At 45.5% G+C, this 23,230-nt stretch overlaps 1 protein-coding gene across 2 annotated transcripts in view; it reads left to right on the forward strand.

Annotated features, from left to right (window-relative positions):
- SYN3 (synapsin III) overlaps positions 1–23,230 on the forward strand; it is a 449,385-nt gene that overhangs the window by 373,499 nt on the left and 52,656 nt on the right. For both annotated transcript variants that reach the window (XM_032346464.1, XM_032346465.1), the window contains exon 7: positions 1,813–1,875. In XM_032346464.1, coding sequence (XP_032202355.1) covers positions 1,813–1,875 — 63 coding nt within the window. The remainder of the gene's footprint in view (positions 1–1,812; positions 1,876–23,230) is intronic.

The raw sequence follows: 23,230 nt of genomic DNA on the forward strand, positions 1-23,230 counted from the left end.
ACTTTTTACATAGTGAGTACATACTGCTTTTGAAATCAAAATCAAATATTGGCCTTTTTTAAAAGATGCATTTGTTCTCTCTAAGCACGAAGACATGATAAATTATAGCCTGGGGTTGCCTGGGTGGCTCAGTCATTTGAGCATCTGACTCTGGGTTTCAGCTCTGGTCATGAGCTCATGGGTCATGGGATCGAGCCCCATGTCAGTCTCTGCACTCAGCAGAGCCTCTGTTTGAAGAGTCTCTCCCTCTGTTACTCTCCCCCACTTGTGTGCTCATGCTCTCTCGCTCTCTCTCTCTCTCTCTCTCTGTTTCTCTCAGATAAATAAATCTTTTTTTAAAAATCAGCATCAAAAAGGGGAAAATTTTTTTATTCAACATCTACTACAGGAAGCCCTGAGCTAGATCTTAGTGAAAACCTTTCACATCAGGCTTAGAGTCTGACAGGCCCACCTTTAAGCCCCAGTTCCACCCCTTCCCAGCACCTACCTTGAGTCTCAGAGTTCCTTTTTGTGAAATGGTGATTAAAAACCTTCCCTGCTTACCTCATGGAGCCATTGCATGGTTACAATGAGATGAGGCCCATTGAATGACTCTGTGACCCACAGCAGACCCTTCAAAGCACCTACAGCAGCACCTCCATGTCAGACTAGACTCTGGGCACCAAGAGAGAAGAGCCAGTTTCTTCCTCTCAAGGCAGCCAGAGAGTCAGTACAGACAGCACTGTCAGGGACAACCCAGGATCAAGGACAGATGGCCCAGAGAGTGGAACATGATTACCCATGGTCAGGTAGATCCAAGTAAGGGGACTGAAGTTACTACTAAATAATTAGAAGGGAAAACTTTTACCCTCAAGCATCTCCAAGTAGACTTGTAGACACCAAGCAAACTCATCTCAAACAACATATGAACAGTTAAGGGAGGAAATGCATAGCCTAAGTTTGAACCTGGTGCCCTCACTTCCCAGCTAAGTGACCATGGTCCTGAGTAAGCACCTAATCTTTTGAGCCCCTCTCCTCCTCTAAAGAGAAGCATGCATGCCTCCTAGGTCTTGCTGAGAGGACTGGTTTGAATGAAGCACAGACTTCATTACCAAGCACCTTCTCTGGGCCAGGCGATGTTCCTGGAGCTAAGGACACTACAGGGAACAGCGAGACAAGTAGCATGGCTCTCGAAGGGAGATCATACACGGCGATTGCCCAGAACAGTGCCCAAAAGGGTGCAGCCAATACATGCCTGCGCCCATGGTGGCATGACCACTATTAAGAAACCTCATAGGGTGGCCTGGAGAGGGCTTGGGGGAGGGAGTGTGTTTCAAGATACATGAAGGTTTTTGAGGGATAATGTAAGGCAGAACCATGGTGGGAGCCACGAAGCTGTGGTTCATTGGGTACTTAAAACGTAAAGGCTTCACATGTAATAATTTATTTGATCCTCGCAGCAACCCTGTGGGATGGACACTCAGTGTCCCCATGTTACAGGTGAGCAAATTGAGCCACAGATCATGTAAAACTCGCCTAAGGTTGCACAAGTGGTGAAGCCAGGATCCGAAACCAGTCGCTTTGTTCCTCCCTGCCGTCTCTCGGTGGGTGCCCCAGGCAGGCTGCTTTTAAGTGCTCAGGGCTTTTGGAAGCCCAGATCGCTGGCATTTCGCGCATTGGAGCTGCAGCAGGATGACCATCTGTCAAAGCGTTCTTGTGGGGATTCCGGGTAATAGCAGATGACTGAATCTTCTACAGAACAGGCGGAGCCCAGTGTCTCTCCGTGGCAATACTCTGGGATGCTAATGAGTGATTTCCTCTTGTCTCTTACAGCTCACAGCGCCCCACTTCCCTGTGGTGGTCAAGCTGGGACACGCCCATGCCGGAATGGGAAAGGTATGAGAAGCAGCTTTTAGACCCACATTCATACCCATGCAGCCTCCCCAGCCTGCTTGTTCCCCTCTCCCTCTGTCCCCCGCCAGCCCCACCTTGGCTCCACGGCCCAGAACAGTGTTGGAGGAGCCCAGGATGCAGGATACACCCTGTCCTCCCCACCCCTTGCCAACCCCCCGCCAAGCTCCTGTACCATGAGTGTCTCTCTAGCTCAGTCTGTACCCACTGAACCCTGCCTGGAGTTGCTAGCTAATTGTTTCCTATGATTGTGGATTCAGAGCAACGAATGTAAATCATTTTCTAGATGCTGATTCTTTTGTTCCCATCCTCATTTCCATGGTGGCTCTCTAAACTCCAGTCTTACTCACGTTCCCGCCACACCTGCGGGGCCAGGACCTAGAAGGTGAACACATAAGGCTCTGCGGAGGAAGGCCCTGGAGTCAGTTAGCTTCTGCAAGAGTAAATCATATATGTTACACAGTCACAGCTGACATATTTGTCATAATTGGTCAGGTCCTTTCAGCCTCAAGTGTGGAAACGCAACTCAAATCAGGAAGCGAAAGAGAATCCATTGGTTCCAGCCACCAAGAAGTCTAGGAGAGTTCTTGATAGGTCTGCGCAGAGCTGGCTTCAGGAGGCCAAGCAATGCTATCAGAGCTCGGTCTCCTGTATTTCTTTTTTTTTTTTTTTTTTTTTTTTTTTTTTTTTTTTTTTAAAGATTTTCCTGTATTTCTTGACCTTGTTTATCTCTGCCTGGTGTTTTCTTCAGATAGTCAAGATGGCTTGGGGACCTACCCTGGTCCCCAAGCTCACTGTCACAGAGGAAGAAAGACCATGGCTCTTTTCAGCATCTCTATATTAACCCCACAGTGGAAGGCTGGTCAGCCTTGCTCGGGTTCCTGGGCCCATCCCCTAACCAGCGCATGTGAAGATGAGTACAGCCAGTCGAACCGTGTGAACCAGGATGTCCACAGGAAAGGGAGATTTACTCCTAAATAAGAGGGGTGGGAGTGTGGGGAAACGTGGGGGGCACCACAGGCCTCCTCTCAAACCTCTGGCTCAAATAAATAGAAACCTTGATCTGAGTAGGCCCAGCCCCCTGATAAATAAGCCTGCACCTGGCACCTTTATTCTTCCCACCCTCTAATACCTTCTGTGTCATCTGTTCCCACCTAAACTTCATCCCCTTCAGGCAGCAAAGGGCTAGACGGGTCAGGGCACGACCCACAGCTCTGACATTCATGTGAACTTGAACAAGTTGCCATCTGACCTCTCTTGGCCTTCTCTGTCAAAGGGTGATGATTCTAAAAACCGTCTTTAAAAGAAATCCTCCCTCTAAAATACTTCATCTTCCTGAAAGGGCACACCGTGAGGGCAGGGGTCTTGCCTATTTGCTTACTGCCATATCCCTGGGGGCCAGTAGCCCCTCGGCTTGTTGGGTGAACGGATGGATGAGGGACTCCCTCTTTAGACATATTGCTGTGTCTGTGTCCCTGCGGCCCCTCCCCACAAGCCCTCCTGCACCTCTGCCCCTGGGCTCTGACACTGCCCTTGCCTTAGTCCTCAGTGACCCTCTGCTGCTGAATCAGCAGGCACTTTACTGTCCTCATGGGGGCTGACCTTCCTGTATCTCTTAAAGCTGCTGGTCTTCCCTTCCGCCCAAAACTCCTTCTCCAGTGGCCTTTAACTCATGCTCCTCTCCTGGCTTTCCTGTCTCCACCAGTTCTTCAGTCTCCTTCGTGTTGTTTTCTTGCTGCACCATCTTTAACGTGCACTTATCTGCACTCTCAGCTCCTAAGGTCACCTGCGTGCCAATAGTCCCCAGGTTGGATTTCTCATCCAGAGCCTCAGCTCTTAAATCCAGTTCCCTCCTCTACATGTCCCGCTGGTCTTCCATGGAAACCTCAGACTCTAACAGTCCCAGAGAGCCTTCTCCCCCTCCTTGCCTTCCTCCTCCTCTGCCTCCTCCTGTGGCTGTCTCTGCAGCAGGAACCTCCAGTCCCTCCATTGTCTCAAAGCAAAAATCTGGAAGTCGGCTCCCCACTCTATGTCTAATAGGTTGTCAGGTCTTTTCACTTGCCTTTGTTAACGTTGCTCAAACCCATCCTTTCCTTTCCGCCCCCTGCCACCATCTTGGACAACTCTGGTAAAGTGTTCCCAAGAATTAAATTCTGTATCTCAAGCTTCAAATGATCCCAGACAGGAGATACTTAGAGAGACTGAAGCAATGCTCAGAGGAGGGGGTGCTCTGAGAAACTCTGGCCCAACAGGGACTCCTCCATGGAAAGGAGGACACATATCCAAAGATAAAAAGTGTCACTGGCTAGAATAAACTGAGGTTTGCAGAAATACTGACATCAAGGGAAAAAGGCTCTTCTCCTTCAGTATGCGATGAGAAAACTATCAGGAATGGCCTGGGCATGCCAACTGAGCAGGTGATGTCATATTCATGTCTGAGAGGGAGAAAAACAAAATTGGTACCTTCCATGGTACTTCTACTTCTCTCAAGAGGGAAGATGGTCTTCCTGGAGACCAGCAAAGAAAACATTCCTAGGAGGAAACTGGTAAAGAGGTTGCCAATGGACTCAGTGTTGGTAGAAATCTACCTAGGTCCCCGCTGCCATCATCAATTATATTTTGTTCCTGTGTTTGTATATATTGAATAGTGCCTACGTGGTGCTGAGAACCAGAAGATAAATAGGACCCAGTTTCTGCTGTCAAGGAATTGAGGAGACAGGCACATAAATAGGTATAATGTGTGTCACAGGTCTAATAGGAGGGTGTGCAGTGAGTATGGGGATTGAAGAAAAGAGCTTAATTCCACCTAGGGGATAGGAGAGTGGAAAGAAGTTCCATGTCTGGGGAACTGTGCATGGTTTGCTGTGCCTTGAGGTAGAAGGAGTTCTAGCAAACAAGAAAGATCCAAAGAGCCAAAGAGATGGGCTGATACTCTCTTAACAAAGAATAGAGGCTGTCACAAGACACAGAAATCAAAATATAGTGAGACGCTATGTAGTTTGGGGGCACTTAGGTAAGAGGTGATCATGTGAAGGATCATGGGTTGCTTAGAAATCAGTCAGGCTAGAGCAATGGTTCTCATGGAGGGAGGAGAATTCTGCCTCCACGGGGCAATTTTGGTTATCACAACTGGGGGTGGGGTTGGTCCTACTGGCATCTGGTATCTACTGAGTGGAGACCAGGGATGCTGCTGGGAACAGCCCACAGTGCCTGAGCCAATCCCACAACAAAGAATTACACAGCCCAAAATGTCAATAGTGTCTAGGTTGAGAAACCAGGGACAAAACTAATTTCATTTCCTTTGTTGAAACTCTTACCAGTCCAGAAACCAGAGGAAGCAGTGGTTATTATAGAGTTCAACAGGCTTCAAAGTCTGTTTAAAGCATTGTAATTATTCAGATGCTAAAGCCTATGTTGTTCAAATAGGTTTGGAAAATGCTGTGTAAGTTTTTATTTTATTCTTTTTAATATCTTTTTTATTTTTTATTTACATTCATGTAATTAATATTTAGGGTATTATTAGTTTCTGAGATCGAGATCAGTGATTCATCAGTCTTATATAACACCAAGTGCTCATTATATCACATGCCCTCCTTAATCCCCATCCCCCTGTTACCCCATCCCCCCCCCACAGCAACCCTCAGTTTGTTTCCTATGATTTAGAGTCTCCTATAGTTTGTCTCTCTCTCTGATTTCATCTTGTTTTATTTTCCCCTCCCTTCTCCTATGATCTTCTGTTTTGTTTTTTAAATTCCACAAAGGAATAAGATCATATGGTAATTGTCTTTCTCTGATTGACTTATTTCACTTAGCATAATACCCTCTAGTTCCATCCATGCTTTGAAATGGCAAGATTTTTTTTTTCCTGTATTCCATTGTATATATATACCACATCTTCTTTATCCATTCATCTGTCAATGGACATTTGGGCTCTTTCCATAGTTTGGCTATTGTGGACATTGCTGCTACAAACATTAGGAGACAAGTGCCCCTTCAAATCACTACATTTATATCTTTGGATTAAATACCTTGTAGTGCAGTTCCTGGGTCATAGGATAGCTCTATTTTCAACTTTTTAGGAACCTCCATACTGTTTTCCAGAGTAGCTGTACCAACTTGCATTCCCACCAACAGTGTAAGAGGATTCCCCTTTCTAAAGTAAGTTTTTAGTGTGGAACTTAAGAGTCATGAATTTGCTTAGATACACTGTTGGGGGAAAAGAATGTGAAAGATGTGCTGAATTCCCCAGACTTAGCTGACCACAGGAACCTTTGTCCATTTTTTTATTGTGTCCTCTTATTAGTTTGTAAGAACTCTTTCCATATTAAGCACTTGTCTTACTTTGCAACTCTTTTTCTCCATTTGACAGTTAAATGTCCATTTTATTATTTAGTTTTTAAGCATTTTTAAAGGTTTTTTTTTTTTTAATGTAGTCAAATGTTTCCATCTTTGGGAGCCAGCGTGTTATAGTGGCTCAGAGTGTTGATTTGAATCTAACAAGTTAAGTTATGTAGCCTCCCCCGCCTTTGGTTTCTTCATATGTACAAGCAGATAATCACAGTAGCAACCTCATAAGCCGGTTGTGAGGATTAGGAAACATGATGCATGTCAAGCATCCAGTGCCTGGAACATGGTGGGCTCTCAATAAATACTAGCAGTCATGAGTATTAAGAATGTTCAGGGGCACTCAGCTGGCTCAGACGATGGAGCACACAACACTTGATCTCGGGGTCATGAGTTTGAGCTCCACAACGCATGTAGAGATTACTTGAAGAATGCTCAGACATGCTCTGGGGACCTAAAATCCAAACTTGAAGTCAATAAAGGAGATATGACTAAACAGCATCATCTGTCAAAGACTATATTCCATTTGGCTGTAACTTCAGGATGAGTCAGGTGAGTAAGGAGTTGCCAAAACCTCTCATCCATAAATACACAATAAATAGATGAAAATGGGCTCACCCACATTAGTCATTAGGGAAATGCAAATTAAAACCACAACAAGATGCCACTTTGTAACCACCAAAAGAGCTAAAATTAAAAAGATGAATAACGCTAAGCGTTGGCAAGGACATGGAAGAACTGGAACTCACACACACAGCTACTAAAACTGCTAAAACACACAACGATAAAACTGCTTTGGAAGATGGGTTGATATTATCCGCAGAAAGGTTGCACAAAAGTTCTGTTAGGGCTAGCTAGCCTAAATGCATGTGTGCTCACCAGTGTTTTTATAGCAGGTCATTCATAATCGCCAGAACCCAGGCACTACCCACATATCCATTAAAAATAGAATAAATAAAGTACAGTATATTCAGACAAGTGGGAAACTTCCAGCAATGAGAATGAAGGAACTACAGTTATAAGTAACAATGTTCACACCTTCCATACATGTATTTCATTGAGTGAAATAAGTCACATACAAAAGAATCCCTATTTTAATGATTCCATTTATATGAAACTCAAAAACCAGGGAAACAAAACCATAGCTTGAAATGGGATAGGCATTTAGATGATACAATGTTTAAGGAAAACAAAAATGTTATTACCAAAAAGAGTAGAAGTTGCCTTTGTAGAGGACGAAGGAGTGATTGTGGGGAGGAGGCAGGAGTGAGCAGTTCTAGTTCTGGATGTGGATGTTTACTTTGTGATAGATACCTCGTTGGACTGTTCTTTTTGGACTATGCAATCCTCTCTATATGTGTTATAGTTCAAAGTAAAATAAGGCTTAAAAAATGGAATCTGCTCTTAGGATATATTCATGGAGATCTGATGTCCAGAATACAGTGACACTCCTGTGCTGCCCTGGTCAGTCTGTGGCCAGGAGATTGTTTTGGGTTCTGGGTTCTACATCCATTCTGGGTGTTTGAGACAGCCATTGACAAATCAGTGTGTCCCAGGGAAGGTTAAATGAGCAAAGATGGAAAGAGGCATCTGCTAGGGATGGTGTCGGCAGCCTCTGCAGAAACGTAGAGAATCGTCATGGGCAGATGTGGTGGGACTTGAAATAAATCCAGCAGGCAGAGCTGGGACCAAAGTTAGGAGGAAATGAACAAATGTCAATATGTCAATGGAGCAAATTTCTAACAGTTGGAGGGGAACATTAATGGAATAGATGGTCATTTAGGGAAGAAGTTCTCATCAACGCAGATTTGGAGCAAAGATGCATACTTACTGGAAAGTTTCAGGACCATTTAAGCATTGCATGAGCTCTTAGCCTGAGATGTTTGAAACCCCTGAAATTGGGACAAATCTCTGTATATGTTTTTGGGAGGTGTGTGTGTGTGTTTATGTGCAGGTATGATATGAACTTTCTGGGTGGGAAAGGGTCCATAGCTTCTTTCAGCTTCTCATAGGGGTCTGTAACCCTTCCAAAGGTTAAGAAACCCTGGTGACTTCTATGTATCTTTCAATGATGAGAGTCTGTGGTTATTTTCAATAGTATGAGCAGTCCATTAAAAGGAATGGCACAATATCATGTTACTATCAGAGGATTAGAAGTCAAGTTCAAGGCCAGTTGCCAGTTGGGGTGGGGGGTCGTTAACGTTTATGGTGTCTGGATTAAAGGTTTTGGGGTTGGGGTCCAGGTTGACCATTTCCTGGCCATGTGTCCTTGGGGATGTTATTTAATATCTCTGTGCCTCAATTTCCTCATCTCCAAATGGGGACAATATCGCCCTTCTGGGGTTGTAATGAAGAGAGAATAAATCACTCGAGCCTTGGGAGAGTGCCTGGTAAACATTCACTGAATGGGAACTTTAAAAACCCACTACAAATATAAACTGTTATTCTGATTACTTAACTGCTTGTCTGGGCAACATCCCCAGGAGAGGCCAAAATAACAAGTTAACTCCACCCTGGGAGGTGCCTTAGCCTTATTTCATAGATTCACAGACTATCAGGGCTTGAGTCCTGGCACCTCATCTAGAAGATAAGAACGTGAGGCCCCAGAGAGGAGAAGGTTTTGCCCGAGGCCACACATTGAGAGAGCATCCCCAATAACAGAGCAGAAAGGGAAAGAAAAGACCTTTGAGATTATCTGACTCCAACCCATACTTTAGAGATAAGAGCAGTAATAATAACAAAACATAATAACTACAATAATAATAAAACCTAATGCTTAATAGAGTTTACTCTGGGGGTGTCTGATGGCTCAGCCAGTTGAGCGCCTGCTTCGGTCAGGTCATGATCTTAGGGTCCTGGGATCGAGCCCCGTATGAGGCTCCCTGCTCAGCACGAAGCCTGCTTCTCCCTCTTCCACTCCCCCTGCTGTGTTCCCTCTCTCGCTGTCTCTCTTTCTCTCTCTCTCTCTCTGTTTCTGTAAATAAATAAATAAATATTTTAACAAAATAATAATAAAGTTTTTTTTTAAATAGAGTTTACTCTGTGTGGGCACTATTCTAAGTGCTTGAAATACATTCATTCATTGAGTGCAATCTTTATAACTACCCCATGAGGTAGGTAGAGTTGGTAACCCCCCCTTTACAGATGAGGAAACTGAGGCAGAGGGAGTAGGTGGTGGAGTTGGTGTCCGACCCCAGACAGTCTAGTTCCAGTGCCTGAGCTCACAGAGGTGAAGGACACTGACGTGGTCACAGGCTGATAAGCCCAGATCTGGAAATCCTAACTTTTCCCCTGCATGCACAGGGGCTGCTGTCCTTCTAAGCCTGGAGTAGTGAGTGACAGGGTTCAGGTGTCCCTGCATCTGCGCTGGAGCATCAAGGTGGCATGCTCCTCAACTCCATGTTTCCAGCAGCCCAGGCATCTTGCACACCCCACTGGGTCAGGGCTGCTTCTGTCATGAGCTCTGAGCAACCTGGACTCAAGTATCATCTCTTGGACTGACTCATTCAGCGAGCTTTTCCCAGCATCATCCGCTCTTTAAGTGGGAGTCATGGCCCAAGAACACAGCAGTGGAGGAGGGAGGATGAGGAATGAGCAAATGGACAAATGGAACCCAGGGGAGCCATGAAGAAACCAGAAGGTTCCCCAGCACCTGGGAGACCGCCAGAGAGTTCAGCAGAAGCCAAGTTGGGTGAGAGCAGGGGAGGGGTGTGAGCCAGCAAGGTGTCCCAGGGGAGCAGCTTTCAAGGTCCCTGCCAGACCATGAAGTAGGACAGGGAGGGACCCTCACCCACCCCACCACCCTCCCTCTTAACTTCTCCCTCCCCCCACGTCCTCTCTCACCTACCCACCACTCCCTTGGGATGACCACTGGCCTCATGTATTCTCTGCTTCTCTTGAGCAAAATGGACCCTTAGTGGAGGATCTATCTGTCCTTTACATGTTAGTGAAAATTTTGAGCACTGTGCTCTCCTTTTCAGAACCTCTTGCCTGAGGTTGTCTGTTCTACAAGCACAATATAAACCACCCATTCTCATTATTCATGGATTCCATACAAATTCAACTATTCACTAAAATTTATTTGTTTTTTGTAATCCCCACATTGACTCACAGCACTTTCATGCTCATTCTGAGACATACGCAAAGCAGCCAATAATGGGCACGTTCCTGGCTGAGGTCCAGCAAGGCAATGTTCCGCCTGTTTCAGCTCTCGTACTATAAACAAGTGTCCTTTTCTCCCGTGTGGCTTGTATGTAGAGCCACACTACACATTCTTGCATTTCTCGTGTTGATTTTATTGTTTAAAATGCCGCCCCACATAAAAGTGTGAAGCTGAAGTGCTGTTAGTGCAAGAAATCCTAAGTGCAAGAAGGCTGTGATGTTTCTTATAGGAAAAAAAAAAAGTGTGAGATAAGCTTTGTTCAGGCATGAGTAATAGTGCTGTTGGCTACTAGTTCGATGTTAATCAATCAACAATATATATTCAATAAGATGGCTTGAAACGGAATCACACATAGAACAAGGTTATGTATTGATCAGTTGATGGAAATGTCTGTGACCAGAGGCTTCCAGAATCCCTGTATTTCCCTTAGGAGCAATAGTTCGGTATTCACTAAATCGGTATTGGCTGCAGTGTTATAGAACATAACTACTGCAGATAACAAGGTTCAACTCTGTGCACCTGTGTGTACGTGTATGTGTGTGTGTGTGTGTGTTATTTGTACATATGTGTGTACATCACACACACATGCACACATACACACTACATGTTCTGTAGAGTCCTAAAGGTCTCTTTCTTCCTTTGGATGCCAAAATGCCAAAATTCTAAGCATAAACAGAAGCAAACTAAAACAGTCATTTTATGATCTATCTACCCTGATGTCATATTTAAGGTAAAGTCACCTGGACCGTCGACTCATTTTTCTTAGGATGGCTTCAGGCTTAGACCTCTAATGGCGGCACTTCCTCTGCCGATTCCCACACCCGTGCATTGCTCTTGGTTGGCCTGGGTTCGGGAGACCTGGATTCTCCTTGTCCGCCCCGCACCTCGGAAGCCAGCAATATCCACCTGAGCAAGTCATTTAAACACATAAGTGCTATGTGTCATGATTTTCCTCACCTGATCGCTCAGAAGAATAGTGAGTAAAAGTGTTAAAAGTAAATGTGAGATGGGGAGGTAAGTGAGGGAGAATATGGGCTTTGAACTTAGACCTCCTTGCATTCTCATCTTGACTTCCGTTTGCCAGCGTTATAACCTTGAGCAAATTACTCGACTACTCTGAGGTCACTCAAAGCAGAGGAGTCAGGAGGATGAATAAGGAAGAGAGAGAGGGTATTAGCAATTCTAAGCACCTGAGCCAGGATACACATGCCTTCAACATCTCTGATCCCAGCTTTGCAGAGGTTCCAAGAGATTCTTTGCCCAAGGTCATGGGTAAGTGCTGGAAGTAGGATTCGAATCAAGGTCAGCAGGTCCTTCCGCCCTTTGCTTCAGGCTGTGTGGGACACTTGGGAACGCGCTGGTGGAATCATCTCTTCCCTTGATAAGGCGACCCGCCAACTTCATCGGAGAGTTGATTTGTAAAGAATTTCACAGGGCCCACCCAAAAAAACATGTCAGTACCTTGGAGACCAGCACTGACCTTTTCATATGAACTGCTCTTGGCTGGTGGACTGATCTCACCCTGGGCCGGAAGCCAAGACCGAGGACACTGATGCAAGACAATGAGAAGGAGAAAAAGAAAACTCTTCCTCCTGGCACAGGGTTTCAAGGACCGTGTGCACCCCCACGCCCCACAAGACCCATTTTGTCAAAAGGGACAGAAGCCCAGGAACAGACTGATCTGGAAAGAATCAATTACCTGCTTTTGTGCACTCACCACACAATTCTTCCATGAAAAGCAGAATATTTTTGAACGGATGGACATTGAAAAACAGTAAGATTTCCTTTTTTCTCTCTCTCTTCTCTGTTTCCCTGGTGATGTCTATTGGCCCATCTTGGTATTGTATCTAACAAAGGCCTGGGCCATCATCCCCTTTGAAGTCCCTCAGAGAAAGGAAGGTGCGCGTGTCACCTGTTGAGGTGGGAAATGCCGCAAGTAGTTTACCACAATCTGAGTACTGCCTCCTTGCTTTTCTCCCAGCCTTAGACAGTCCCATCCACAACAGAGGCCTAGTCAAACTCTGGCCGTCCTTTAAGGTGGATAGTGCTACCATGGTGTCCATTTCTCAGATGAGGCAAACAGAGATCAAGGAGGCACAATGATTTGCCCAAGGTTGCACACAGCATGCCGGGAAGGCTGCATGCTCTTTCTACCGGTGCTGGCACCCATGGCCTCCAGACTGGTCCATGGGGAGCACAGCCTGCATGTCCATGGAGGCCATCCTCAGCCAAAATGTGCAGGTGCAGCCCTTTCTTACTGTTGGCAGGCAAAAGAAGAAATGTCTGGAAGCAAGCAGAGGCTGCCTGCCTCACTGAAGCTCACTGAAGCTCACTGAGGCTCAGGCCCCGGGCAGCCTCCCTCCGATCTTCCTGGAAGGGAAACAAGCCACATCTCTGCCTTCTTGGAAGTCGGTCCATTTAGGGTCAGTGGGCTCCACTGCTTATGGGGGGGCAGCAGCAGGGTTGTTTGTGAGGGAAAGCCGGGGAAGGAGGTAAGCAGGGAGCTTGCTACATTTTGGAGCGTGTGCATGTTGCTCGTGTGTGTGTGTGTGTGTGTGTGTGTGTGTGTGTGTGTGTGTGTGTGTGTGTGTTTGGGGCATGGTGAGCGGATGTCTTAAACATGGTTCTCAGCAGTCTCTACTAAGCCTCCGGAGAAATGAGACGCTCGTTCTCTTGCCTCCACTCCTGGCCTCCGGTTCCCAGAAACCTCCACACCAATGCCCCATCCTCGAGGATCGAGGCCAGAAGGTGCTGAGGAGGCCGTGTGGTGGGGCAGTGAGTGCTGTTCAGGCCTTCTCATGTCATGACACTCATAGCAAATGGCTGTATTTAGAGGATTCAGCGGGGTCGATGGAGGAGGCTGCTGGAAGCTACTGAAAAGGGCCCCCAGCCACCCCGAGGGATAGAGGAACAGAAGCAAGAGCACCTATTGAGATGCTCCAGGGGATGAACCAAGTGTGTATAGCCCGGAAATCACACAGGGCTGAGCTCCTTGACAGCCTTGCTTCTCAAAGCAGGCTCTGCGGAAGGACTGGCAGCCTCAGCGGCCCTTGGGTCTGTCCCCAGACCTGCTGTGTCAGGTTCAGCGTTGCAAGAAGATGCTCAGTGATCCCCAGCTGGTCTGCACAGCCAGAGGGTGCCAACTCAGATGCCCACTGCATCCGGGTAGTCTCCAGAACGAGTCGGAGGCCAGGTGGAGACTGTAGGGACCCAGAGAGGCCAGGCCAACCTGCACAGGCAACCGCAACTCAGCCCCAACGGGACAAAGCCCCGAGACACTACACAGCTTGATCATCTGATTCTTTCATATGAAGCCAATTCTCTGGGTCTCTTATGAACTCCCCTGATTTTTAAAATATTGGCAACCAATTTTTAAATATTCAAAACACCATGTAGGCCAAATAAAACATATCTGTTGGCCACTGAACACCCTTGGGACACCAATTGGGGGCCTCCAACTTCAGACCATGAGTGTGGGCGTGCCCTCTCTTTCCGGAGGGCTATGAAGTTTCATGGTTAAGGCGATGGGGTATGCAATAGACCAGAAGTTCTAATCCCACTTCAGCCACTCATGTATGTTACTTTGGTTGAACGCTTAACTCGGAGTCTTTGTTTTCTTACCTGTCCAATGGCCCCAGTAGATCTCCCTAGTGAGTGTGGGGTTTTCATCCTGACTAATTGAGATAAACCACTTTTAAAAATTTGTAGATACGTAAAAGATATTGATTCAGTCCCTCTAGAACCAAAGTGCCTCCTACATTTTCAGCTTTTTACAGATCACTTGCAGACCTTACTAAAATGAAGATTCTGATTCACTAGGCCTTGGCCGGGTGGGGGGAGGGCCCACATGCGAGGCTAACAAACTCCCAGGTGATATCCGTGCTGCTAGTCCATGTCAACTAGTCATGCTAGTCAGGGTTCTGCAAGCTTTTTCCGTACAGAGCCAGATGGTAAATATTTTAGGCTTTCAGGCCATATGGTCTATGGTATCTACTCCATTCTGCTTTGTAGGATGAAAGCAACCCTAGACAATATGTACATGAATGAGTATGGCCCTGTTCCAATACAACTTAATTTATGGACACTGAAATTTCAATTTCATATCATTTTCATGGAATATCACTCATCGTTTGATTTTTTTTTTTCTCCCAACCATTTAAAAACTATTCTTAACTCATGGGCTACACAAAAACTGGCAACAGCCCTCAGGCTGTAATTTGCAGACCCCTGTTCTGGGGCATCTTCAAATCTGAACCAAATCAACCTCCTCTGCTGGGTTATAAACTTGCTGGGTGTGGGAGCTGGACCCACTGACTCCCCCTCTCTTCCTGGTTGAGGCCAGGCCCTGGACAGCACGCCAGGCCCTGGCAAGCCCCTTCCTTCACCTTACACAATGCATGAGGGCTTGGGGAGCTGAGGTGTTGCCTTGCAGAGCTGACATTTGTCAGGGTCCTCCCTTCCCTTCCATTCAATCTCATGGTCACACTGTAACTCTATAAACATGCAGGCAAAAGAATCAGTGACCTGGGAACTCAAGAACAACAGAAGGAGCTTTGATTTATTACGGGGAAGAGCAAAGGAAAGGAACCAGTGAACTGATAAGCACGATAATTGGGCAGTTCCTAAGCAGTCCATCAAAGACTCCCCGTTTCCATCACTTCCCATCACTCCTTCTGACCCCTGGCGACACATGACCCAAGCCAGCTGGGGAGAGGACACCCTTTGGGCTCTGGGTCTCAGCCTTTGGAAGGATTGGAGGAGGGGCAGAGGCTTTTGAAAATTTAAGGCCAAGGGCTCTTGTAGTCATTCAACAAATGCTAGTAGATTTGGAGCCCAGCTGTTCCGAGTTGGTGACTCAGTAAATGTTTATTGAATATTTTGGCAAATATTTATGAACATTTGTTATGTGCAAAGAGTGGGCTAGACTCTGGAATAGAGGACTCTTGGTTAAGATCCAGAGGTGAAATTAAAATAACCCTGTATGTTAACTACACCGGAATTAAAATTTTATTTAAAAAAAATAAAGTAAATAAAATTTTTAAAATAAATAAATAAATTTTTTAAAAGATCCCGAGGTGGAAAAGGACGTGGTTTCTGAATGCAGGGAATTTATACACAAAACACATGGGCTCACACTAGACTACAGTCCGCAGCAAGGCTTAGCAAACTACCACCCACAAGCCAAATCCAACCCCTGACCTGGTCTTGTTAATAAAGTTTTATTGTAACATAGCCCTGTCCATTTGTGTGTGTTACTGTCTCTGGCTGCTTTCACAAAACAACATCAGAGTTGAATAGTTTTTATGGTCTGCAAAGCCTGAAATATTTATCATTGTACTTTTCACAGAAAATGTTTGCCGACTCCTGGTCTAGTACAAAACTTTTCCAAAAATTCGTATAATAAACCACTGTAAGTACTAGATTTTTGTCTTGCCAGCTGATTCCCATATAATTATATATTGTTATAAGTTTCAAAGAATAAAACTTGCCTTTTCTTTGTGCAAGTCATTCTGATATGTATTGTTCCAGTCTGTCATTTATAAAATCTTGGTTGTGATCAATTAAATTTATTTCATGACCCATTTCAAACCCATGGTTTAAAAAAAGTCCTGGTCCACTGGAAAGCACAGCATGTTTACTCATTCATTTATTTGAGAAATATTTATGGAGTGCTTTCTACTGCCAAGGACTATTCTGGACACTGGAGATACAGTAATGAACACCACAGAGTCCCTGTCCTCATGGAGCTTACATCCAATGGTGGGAGGCAGACGAAAAAAGAATAAACAAAAAACAACAGTGATATGTCAGTGATGAGAAGGACTCTGAGGACAAAAGAAACAGGATGAGAGACACAGCATGGTGGAAATATGAGTAAGGAAGGCTTTCTGTGAGTTGACATGTGGAGGAAGGAATGAATGAGCTTATGTACATATGGAGGAAGAACATGACTGTGAGGGAAGAGCATATACTAAGGCCCTGAGGCAGGGCCTCTTTGTGGTCCAGGAATGGGCAGAGGGCCTGCGGGGCTACAGTGAGTGCTTGAGGTGACAAGTGGCAGGAAATAAGGCCAGAATGCTGGAGAGAGGTGATAGAAGATCATGTAGACAGCTGACTGCAATCCAAGCCAAATGAAGCAAACCTTACAGCAGAAATACCAGCCAAGTACTAAGAAGGGAATCCGGATAAAACTGAATGAAGGCAGAGGGGGAAAATTAATTAAATCATGATAGAGGGCAATGTCAGGGGGAGTGGGAGCATCTTCATGGGAAACCAGGGAGACTTCCTGGAAGTAGGAGCTTTAGCTACATCTCAAACAATAGGGACAAATATTGCAGGTGGATACGGCTGAGAAAAGCTTTCCAGGCATCAGGAGACACACACACACACACACACACACACACACACACACACACACACACGGGGTAAAGGCCCAAGAGAGTATCGGGTGTTGTGGGGACAGTGGTTGTCAGGCTTAGCAGCACCTTAGAATCACCCAAAAAGCTCTGAAATTATACCCCTGCCTGGGGTCCACCCCCAGAGATTCTGTCATGATTGGCTGTCAGAGGGCCCAGGCACTGGCATTGTTTGGTCCCAGGTGATGTTAATGCAAAGCAAGTATCCCAGAGCTCTGGACCAGAGTGAGCCCTGGAAGGGTAGGTGAGGCTGGGGAGGGGACAAGGCCAACTTTACGTTGCATTTTACAATTTGCTCTTAATCTTCTAGCTAAGAGAGAGAGAGAGCCACCGGTGGCCTGGAAGCAAAGAATGGGCATGTTCGTAAGGCAGGATTCATAAGGCAGTAGTGTGAGAACGGAGAGGAGTTGGGGGCCAAGAGGGGGAAATTAGCGCCCCCTGGAACCTGTTAGGAAGAAACCATAGGAGTGCAGAGAAGAAATTAGGGTTTGAACCAGGTGGAACCAAGGCAGTGAGCCATGAGATAAGGATGTCATCAAGGGATATGGGAAAAGCAGAATTAGAAGAACTCAGTGAGCAACTGGGTGCTGGGGCAGAAAAAAATTGAGAACATGATGATTCCTTGTGAAATCAGCAAGGACAGGCCTAATGAGAAAGATAATAAGCTCAGTTTTCAACATTTTGAATGTGAGTTAACCATGGAAACAAACAACCGTAAGAATAATCACGATCCATTCACCCAGGCCCCGCGAGGTGCCAGGCCCTGGTTTTGTGCTCGTCCTGCGCAATTGTCACAAAAGCGCTCAGAGGCGGGCAGTGTGATGATCTTCATTTCGCAGGAGGGAACACTGAAGCTCAGAGAAGCTAGGCCAGTGGGAAAAGGATGGTATCTGTGCTTGGGGACACATGCCACTTTGCACTGAGCTGGGCGCATGGGGCATGCTTGGAAAACGTCACTCTAGCCAGTCCTTATTATCTTCTCTCCAACACGGGAAGGAAATGCAGGTCAAGTCTGCTGAGAAGGGAAGCCAGTAGTATTTCGGAGCCCTGTGTATATATAAATGTGTATATATATCGCCAGAGCCATACCCAGTCTGCTACTGCTTTTTATTTTTGGCTCTTTAATTAGGCATCTGAGTTGCTTCTTAATCTTACTCATTCTCAAGCTGTATCCCACGCCCACCCCATAATTATTTTTTTTTTTACATTTCTCCCGAAGTTAAACTCCATCTACTCACATTTGTTCTGCTCTGTGAGGGAAATCGTGTGGCTGGCCGGGCGGCCAGAGAAGGGTTTTTTTCTGTGGAGAGAAGGGGAACTTTATTTACTTTTTTAATATAGCTCCTCTCGCCTGTTCCAATGCCAAATAAACAAAGCTGCTATTCATTTCAGCATCTCCCCATCTCTGTCGTGCCCAGAGTCATTTTATCAGCGGAGTCTCTTGGGCTGTCTCTCTGAGAACCTGGAACAGCAAATAAGAATGTTCTCAAAATGTGCTTTGAAAATAGAATCCCGTTTAATGAGGCCACGGAGAGCAAGGCTGTTGCTTTCTTGGTAAGGGCAAGGGCAAACATTATGTTTATAGTTGTGGCTGGAAAATGCTGTGGCCTCAGCAAAAAGCCTATCACTAGTTTGTGACTCAGGGGCAAAGATCTGAGACAGCTGGAAGGATAACTTAGAATCAGGTCACCCCTCTCCCCAAGACCCTATCCTCATGCCTGGGACCCCCAGATGATATGTCCGCCATGCCCTGCTCTTCCAGCTATCACCCCTCCATATTGTCCCCGTGTCTCATTCACAACCCCCCCCCCCCCCCCAGTATCAAGTTGAAGGCCTAGAGCCCAAACTTCCATCCAGGGCTTCCTCCCTAGTGACCTGTCCTTGTTCTTTGGTCCCCGAGCCTTCTTTCCAATGGATGATGAAAACACTCAATATATAAATCATATCCCTGCAGCCAGTAAGATGAAGGGAAAAGATCTAGAGCCCCACCCAACTGGTCTCCTTACATGGGCCCATCTCCCAAAAATGGGCCCCTCAAAGCTTCTCCATGGTGTCCAATTTGAAAACCACTCCCTTAAGGTCAAAAGAGTCCCCAGTGACCATCCATTCGTTCATTTATCCATTCAGAAAATAGCTTCCAAATACCTACTATGTGCAAGGAGCCAAGGATATGGTAGTGAAACTAAGAGACAAGTACCAACTCTTTCAGAGCTTTATATTTTTGTAGGGGGCATAGGCAAATACAAGATAATTTGAGACCATGATAAATGCATGAACCAAGCCAGGATGATGTAATTGAGTATGACCGGGGAGTGGAAGAGCTGTTTTAGATCAGATGATCAAAAGAGGCCTCTATGAGGAGGTGACAACAGAACAGACAAGATGAGAAGGAGCCAGCTATGTGACGATCTGCAGAAAGGGCTTTGCTGACAGAGGGAATAACAAGTACAAAGACCCCGAGGCAGCCCTGTGTTCTGCAAGTTCTAGGAACTGAAAGAGTCAGGTGTCAGGTGACAGGAGATGAGGTCAGAGAGGTCAGCAGGGCCAAAGCATGTTGGCTTTTATAGGCGCAGGCATGGGTTTACTTCAAATGTTTCTGGCACCCACCATGATGGTGATGTGGTTTCCCACTGAAATAATGAGATTTGGACACATTCCTTTGTCCTACTGCAAAGATGCTGGATGGAGGCCCAAGAGTCCTAACTTGGAAAATCCCTTTCCTCCCTTCCAGGCTTTCCTCTCTTCTTTTTCCTTTCCAGAAGCTACACCACTCGAACCAACCTCGTCCCTCTAGGGACCTTCAATTTTCTCTTCCGTAACATGAGTTGACTGGGAGACATCAGAACCCTCCTCTTCCAGTGAAATCCTACATGGAGCTTGAAATTATGACAGACACGAGAGTAGTATTGCATTAGCTATAATTTTATTCTGTAACTTTTAATTTAAAACTTTTATCACCACATCTATTAGGAAAACACTGAAGGTCTTCCGATGAACTTGGTCTGTATCAGCCTCGCGCCCAAATTACCTCTATGTTTTGTGTCCTTGCAGAGCACAGTTTTGAAAAAAATCACCAGTATTTTACCAGCTGGCTCTGCAATCTCAGGTGGCTTTCCAAATAAGCCAAGACACGGAAGAAGTCTTACTTGGAGGGCTCCACAAAACACACTTGCCCAGGCAGCCCAAGTAAATGCATATTAAACATTCGAATGTGCTTTTTGCATGCTTTAAAACCAAGCTGTTAAATATTTTATTTTAACAAAACAGTAATCCAACGTTTATTGCAACACTCCAGATCCTTCCATGGACGTTAGAAAATAACCAGTAGGAGTCAGCTCCAGGACACCACTGCTCCCAACGCTCACACATAGTTGGGGTTTCCAGGTAGAGCCCCCTTGAATGCCATCATCCCAAAATAGACACCAAAGTAGACACCTACAGTGACACACAAGACCCTGAGGCCTTGGGCTGGAGCCAGGGAAGGGCGGCTAGAGTAAGGTAGAGAGCAAAGGGAGTTGGAGTAGTTAAGTCCTAGTTTATTGTCAGAAATGATCCGAGTGTGTCCCCAAGAAGAGGCAGGGTGACACCTCCTTAAGCCAAGTCCTCCCAAACTCACTTGCACCTAGTACATTTGAAATCATACATTGAGATATCGCCCCCTTGGGACTCATCCCTCTATACTTGGCTAAAGCAACTTCTCTTTGAAGCATTCTCTGTCTTATTCAAGCATGATGACTTCTATCCTTCTGCCCTCCTTTGAGCTAGCTCTGAACCTGACACCGCTCTCTCTCATTGCACCATCTTGCTCTCTTACAGTCCATGTTCTAGGCTAGATCTTGTCAGTGTTCTAGGCTAGACCTTGAAGGCAGAAACCATGATTGGAGCCCCAATCTCGGGGCCTGCTATTTTCATTAATTGATTCAGTAATCAATCAGTAATTAATTGAGCCCCTTCCATGTGCCAAGCAGTGTTCTGGCCATTTTCAGTGCTCTCTCAGTAGAGAAAAATCAAAGTCCCTGCCTCTATGTGTGGGAACACTCAATATACCCTGAATTATTGTCTTGTATTCCCCTATGACCACTGCTCTTAGAAACACTAGGAGAGGAGGGATTTCGTTTATTTTCTTCCAATCCCAGCACAGAACTGGTATATAAATAGGGTCACCCTTCATAGTCTTTTTTTTTAATAGACTTTATTTTTTAGAACAGTTTTAAATTGACAGCAAAAAAGAGCAGAAGTTACAGATTTCCTATATACCTTCTTCCCCCACACATGCATAGTTTCCCCCACTATCAACGTCCCCCACCGAGTGGTACATTTGTTACAATTGGTGAATTTTATTCAGTGCTAAAAAGAAATGAGCTATCAAGCTATGAAAAGACATGGAAGAAGCGTCAGTGCATATTACTAAGTGAAAGAAGTCAGTCTGGTAAGACTACATATTATATGATTCCAACTAGCTGACATTCTGTAAAAGGCAGAACAACAGAGACAGTAAAAAGATTGTGGCATCAGGGACTAGGGTGAGGAAGGGATGAATAGGCAGAGCACAGAACATTTTTAAGGTAGTGAAGTTTTCTTTATGATTCTATAATGATGGATACATATGATTATTCATTTGTCAAAACCCATAGCGTGAACCAACCAATTAGTGAGCTCTAATATAAACTGTGGATTCTGGGTGGTAATGATATGTCATTGTGGCTTTATAGTCTTTTGGTTTTATTTTTTATGATGACTTTGGGATATCTAAAGGCCTATTAATGTACCATTGTTGTGGTACATTACATATACTGGTTCCATATTTATCTACTGGAACCTCATAATATTTTAGGCTGAGTTGTTTCACAGGTTAGGCAGCTCTGGAAATAAAATGAATAGGTGGGGTGAACTTGAAATTCCTGGAGACAGGATGAGAAGAAGGCCCAAAGGCTCTGCCCCCCAGCCTCCAGGGCCTTGTAGGAATCCTAGCTCCTGGGACGGGGAAAGCTCACTGAGTAGCCTAGAGCTGGCCGTTCTCACCGCTCACTGGTTATTCTGGGTTTCAGAAGAAAGAAGACAAAGGTTAAGAGAGAGGAAAATATAACGGTAGGATGAGGTGGTGGAGAAGGTAATATACAGGTAGGGGCAGGAGCAGAGGTTTGCTCCTGCACAGACTACGAATAACAAATTCTAAGAGAACTGAAAGGACCTCCCGGTCTTCTCCTGCAGCACCAAGCCCTAAAGATAGGGGACTGTGGTCATGATTTATAACAAACCTACAGGTAACCAGTTCTGTTCTTTATCCAACATTTTAAAAACAATCTCTCCACACACATACTCTCTCTCTCTTTACTCAAATAAATGTATTTTTAAATGACATTTTATATGACTATCACAGTTTCGAGTTTTATGGGCCAGATCATTTTTCCTAATACACATTGAAATAAATAGCTGTTATAATTCAGTGTTCATCTGTGTACCCTCTAAGTCATCCTGAGGACCACCAGCATCACACACACGGACCTGTGACATGACTAGTAGAGAGAAGTCAGCACTCCTGGCCCTGAACAGACTTGGAGCCAGTCTTGGTCTTCGATTTATGAGCAATTTACGGGCAAGTCACATGTTCCTCCCTAGGTGCCCACTATTCATCTGTAAAATCAAAGAGTTGACCGGGAGCGCCTGGGTGGTTCAGTCAGGTAAGTGTCTGCCTTCAGCTCAGGTCAGGATCTCAAAGTCCTGTGTCAGGCTACCTGCTCAGTGGAAAGTCTGCTCCATCTTTTCCCTCTACCCCTCTCTCTCTCTCTCTCTCTCTCTCTTTTTTTTTTTTTTTTTGGACAGACAGAGATCACAAGTAGGCAGAGAGGCAGGCAGAGAGAGAAAGAAGGAAGCAGGCTCCCTGCTGAGCAAAGAGCCCCATTCGATTTGGGGCTCTATCCCAGGGCTCCATCCCAGGACCCTGGGGTCATGACCTGAGCCGAAGGCAGAGGCTTTAACCCACTGAGCCACCCAGGTGCCTCTACCTCTGCCCCTCTTGCTACTCATGTTCTCTCTCTCTCTCTCTCTCTCTAATATAAATAAATACAATCCTTAAAAAAAAAATTTAAGACTTAAAAAAATAAAGAGTTGACCAGATGCCTCCTCCAATCCCTCCATACTCTGAGGCTCTGCGTTGTTCGTTCGGAGGGTAGAGTCACTGAAGGTGGCACATTCAGGACAGAGTTCTCAGCACCCTGACCCCCTTCCCACCTTCTGAAGATTCTCCCCTTCGCCCTGTTACACCCCCTTTCCCAATGCAAGGCCCATCTGCATAGGAGACAAGCCTGCACAGATCCAACCCCCAAATTAAATAAAGTTGTTAAATTAGAAGAAAAACACTCAAGTTTTGCCAAACCTCAGCACAATCCTCCGATACCCTTTAAATTTGGTGAATTGA

This window comes from Mustela erminea, chromosome 6 (genome assembly GCF_009829155.1).
Source record: "Mustela erminea isolate mMusErm1 chromosome 6, mMusErm1.Pri, whole genome shotgun sequence".
Lineage (NCBI taxonomy): Eukaryota > Metazoa > Chordata > Mammalia > Carnivora > Mustelidae > Mustela > Mustela erminea.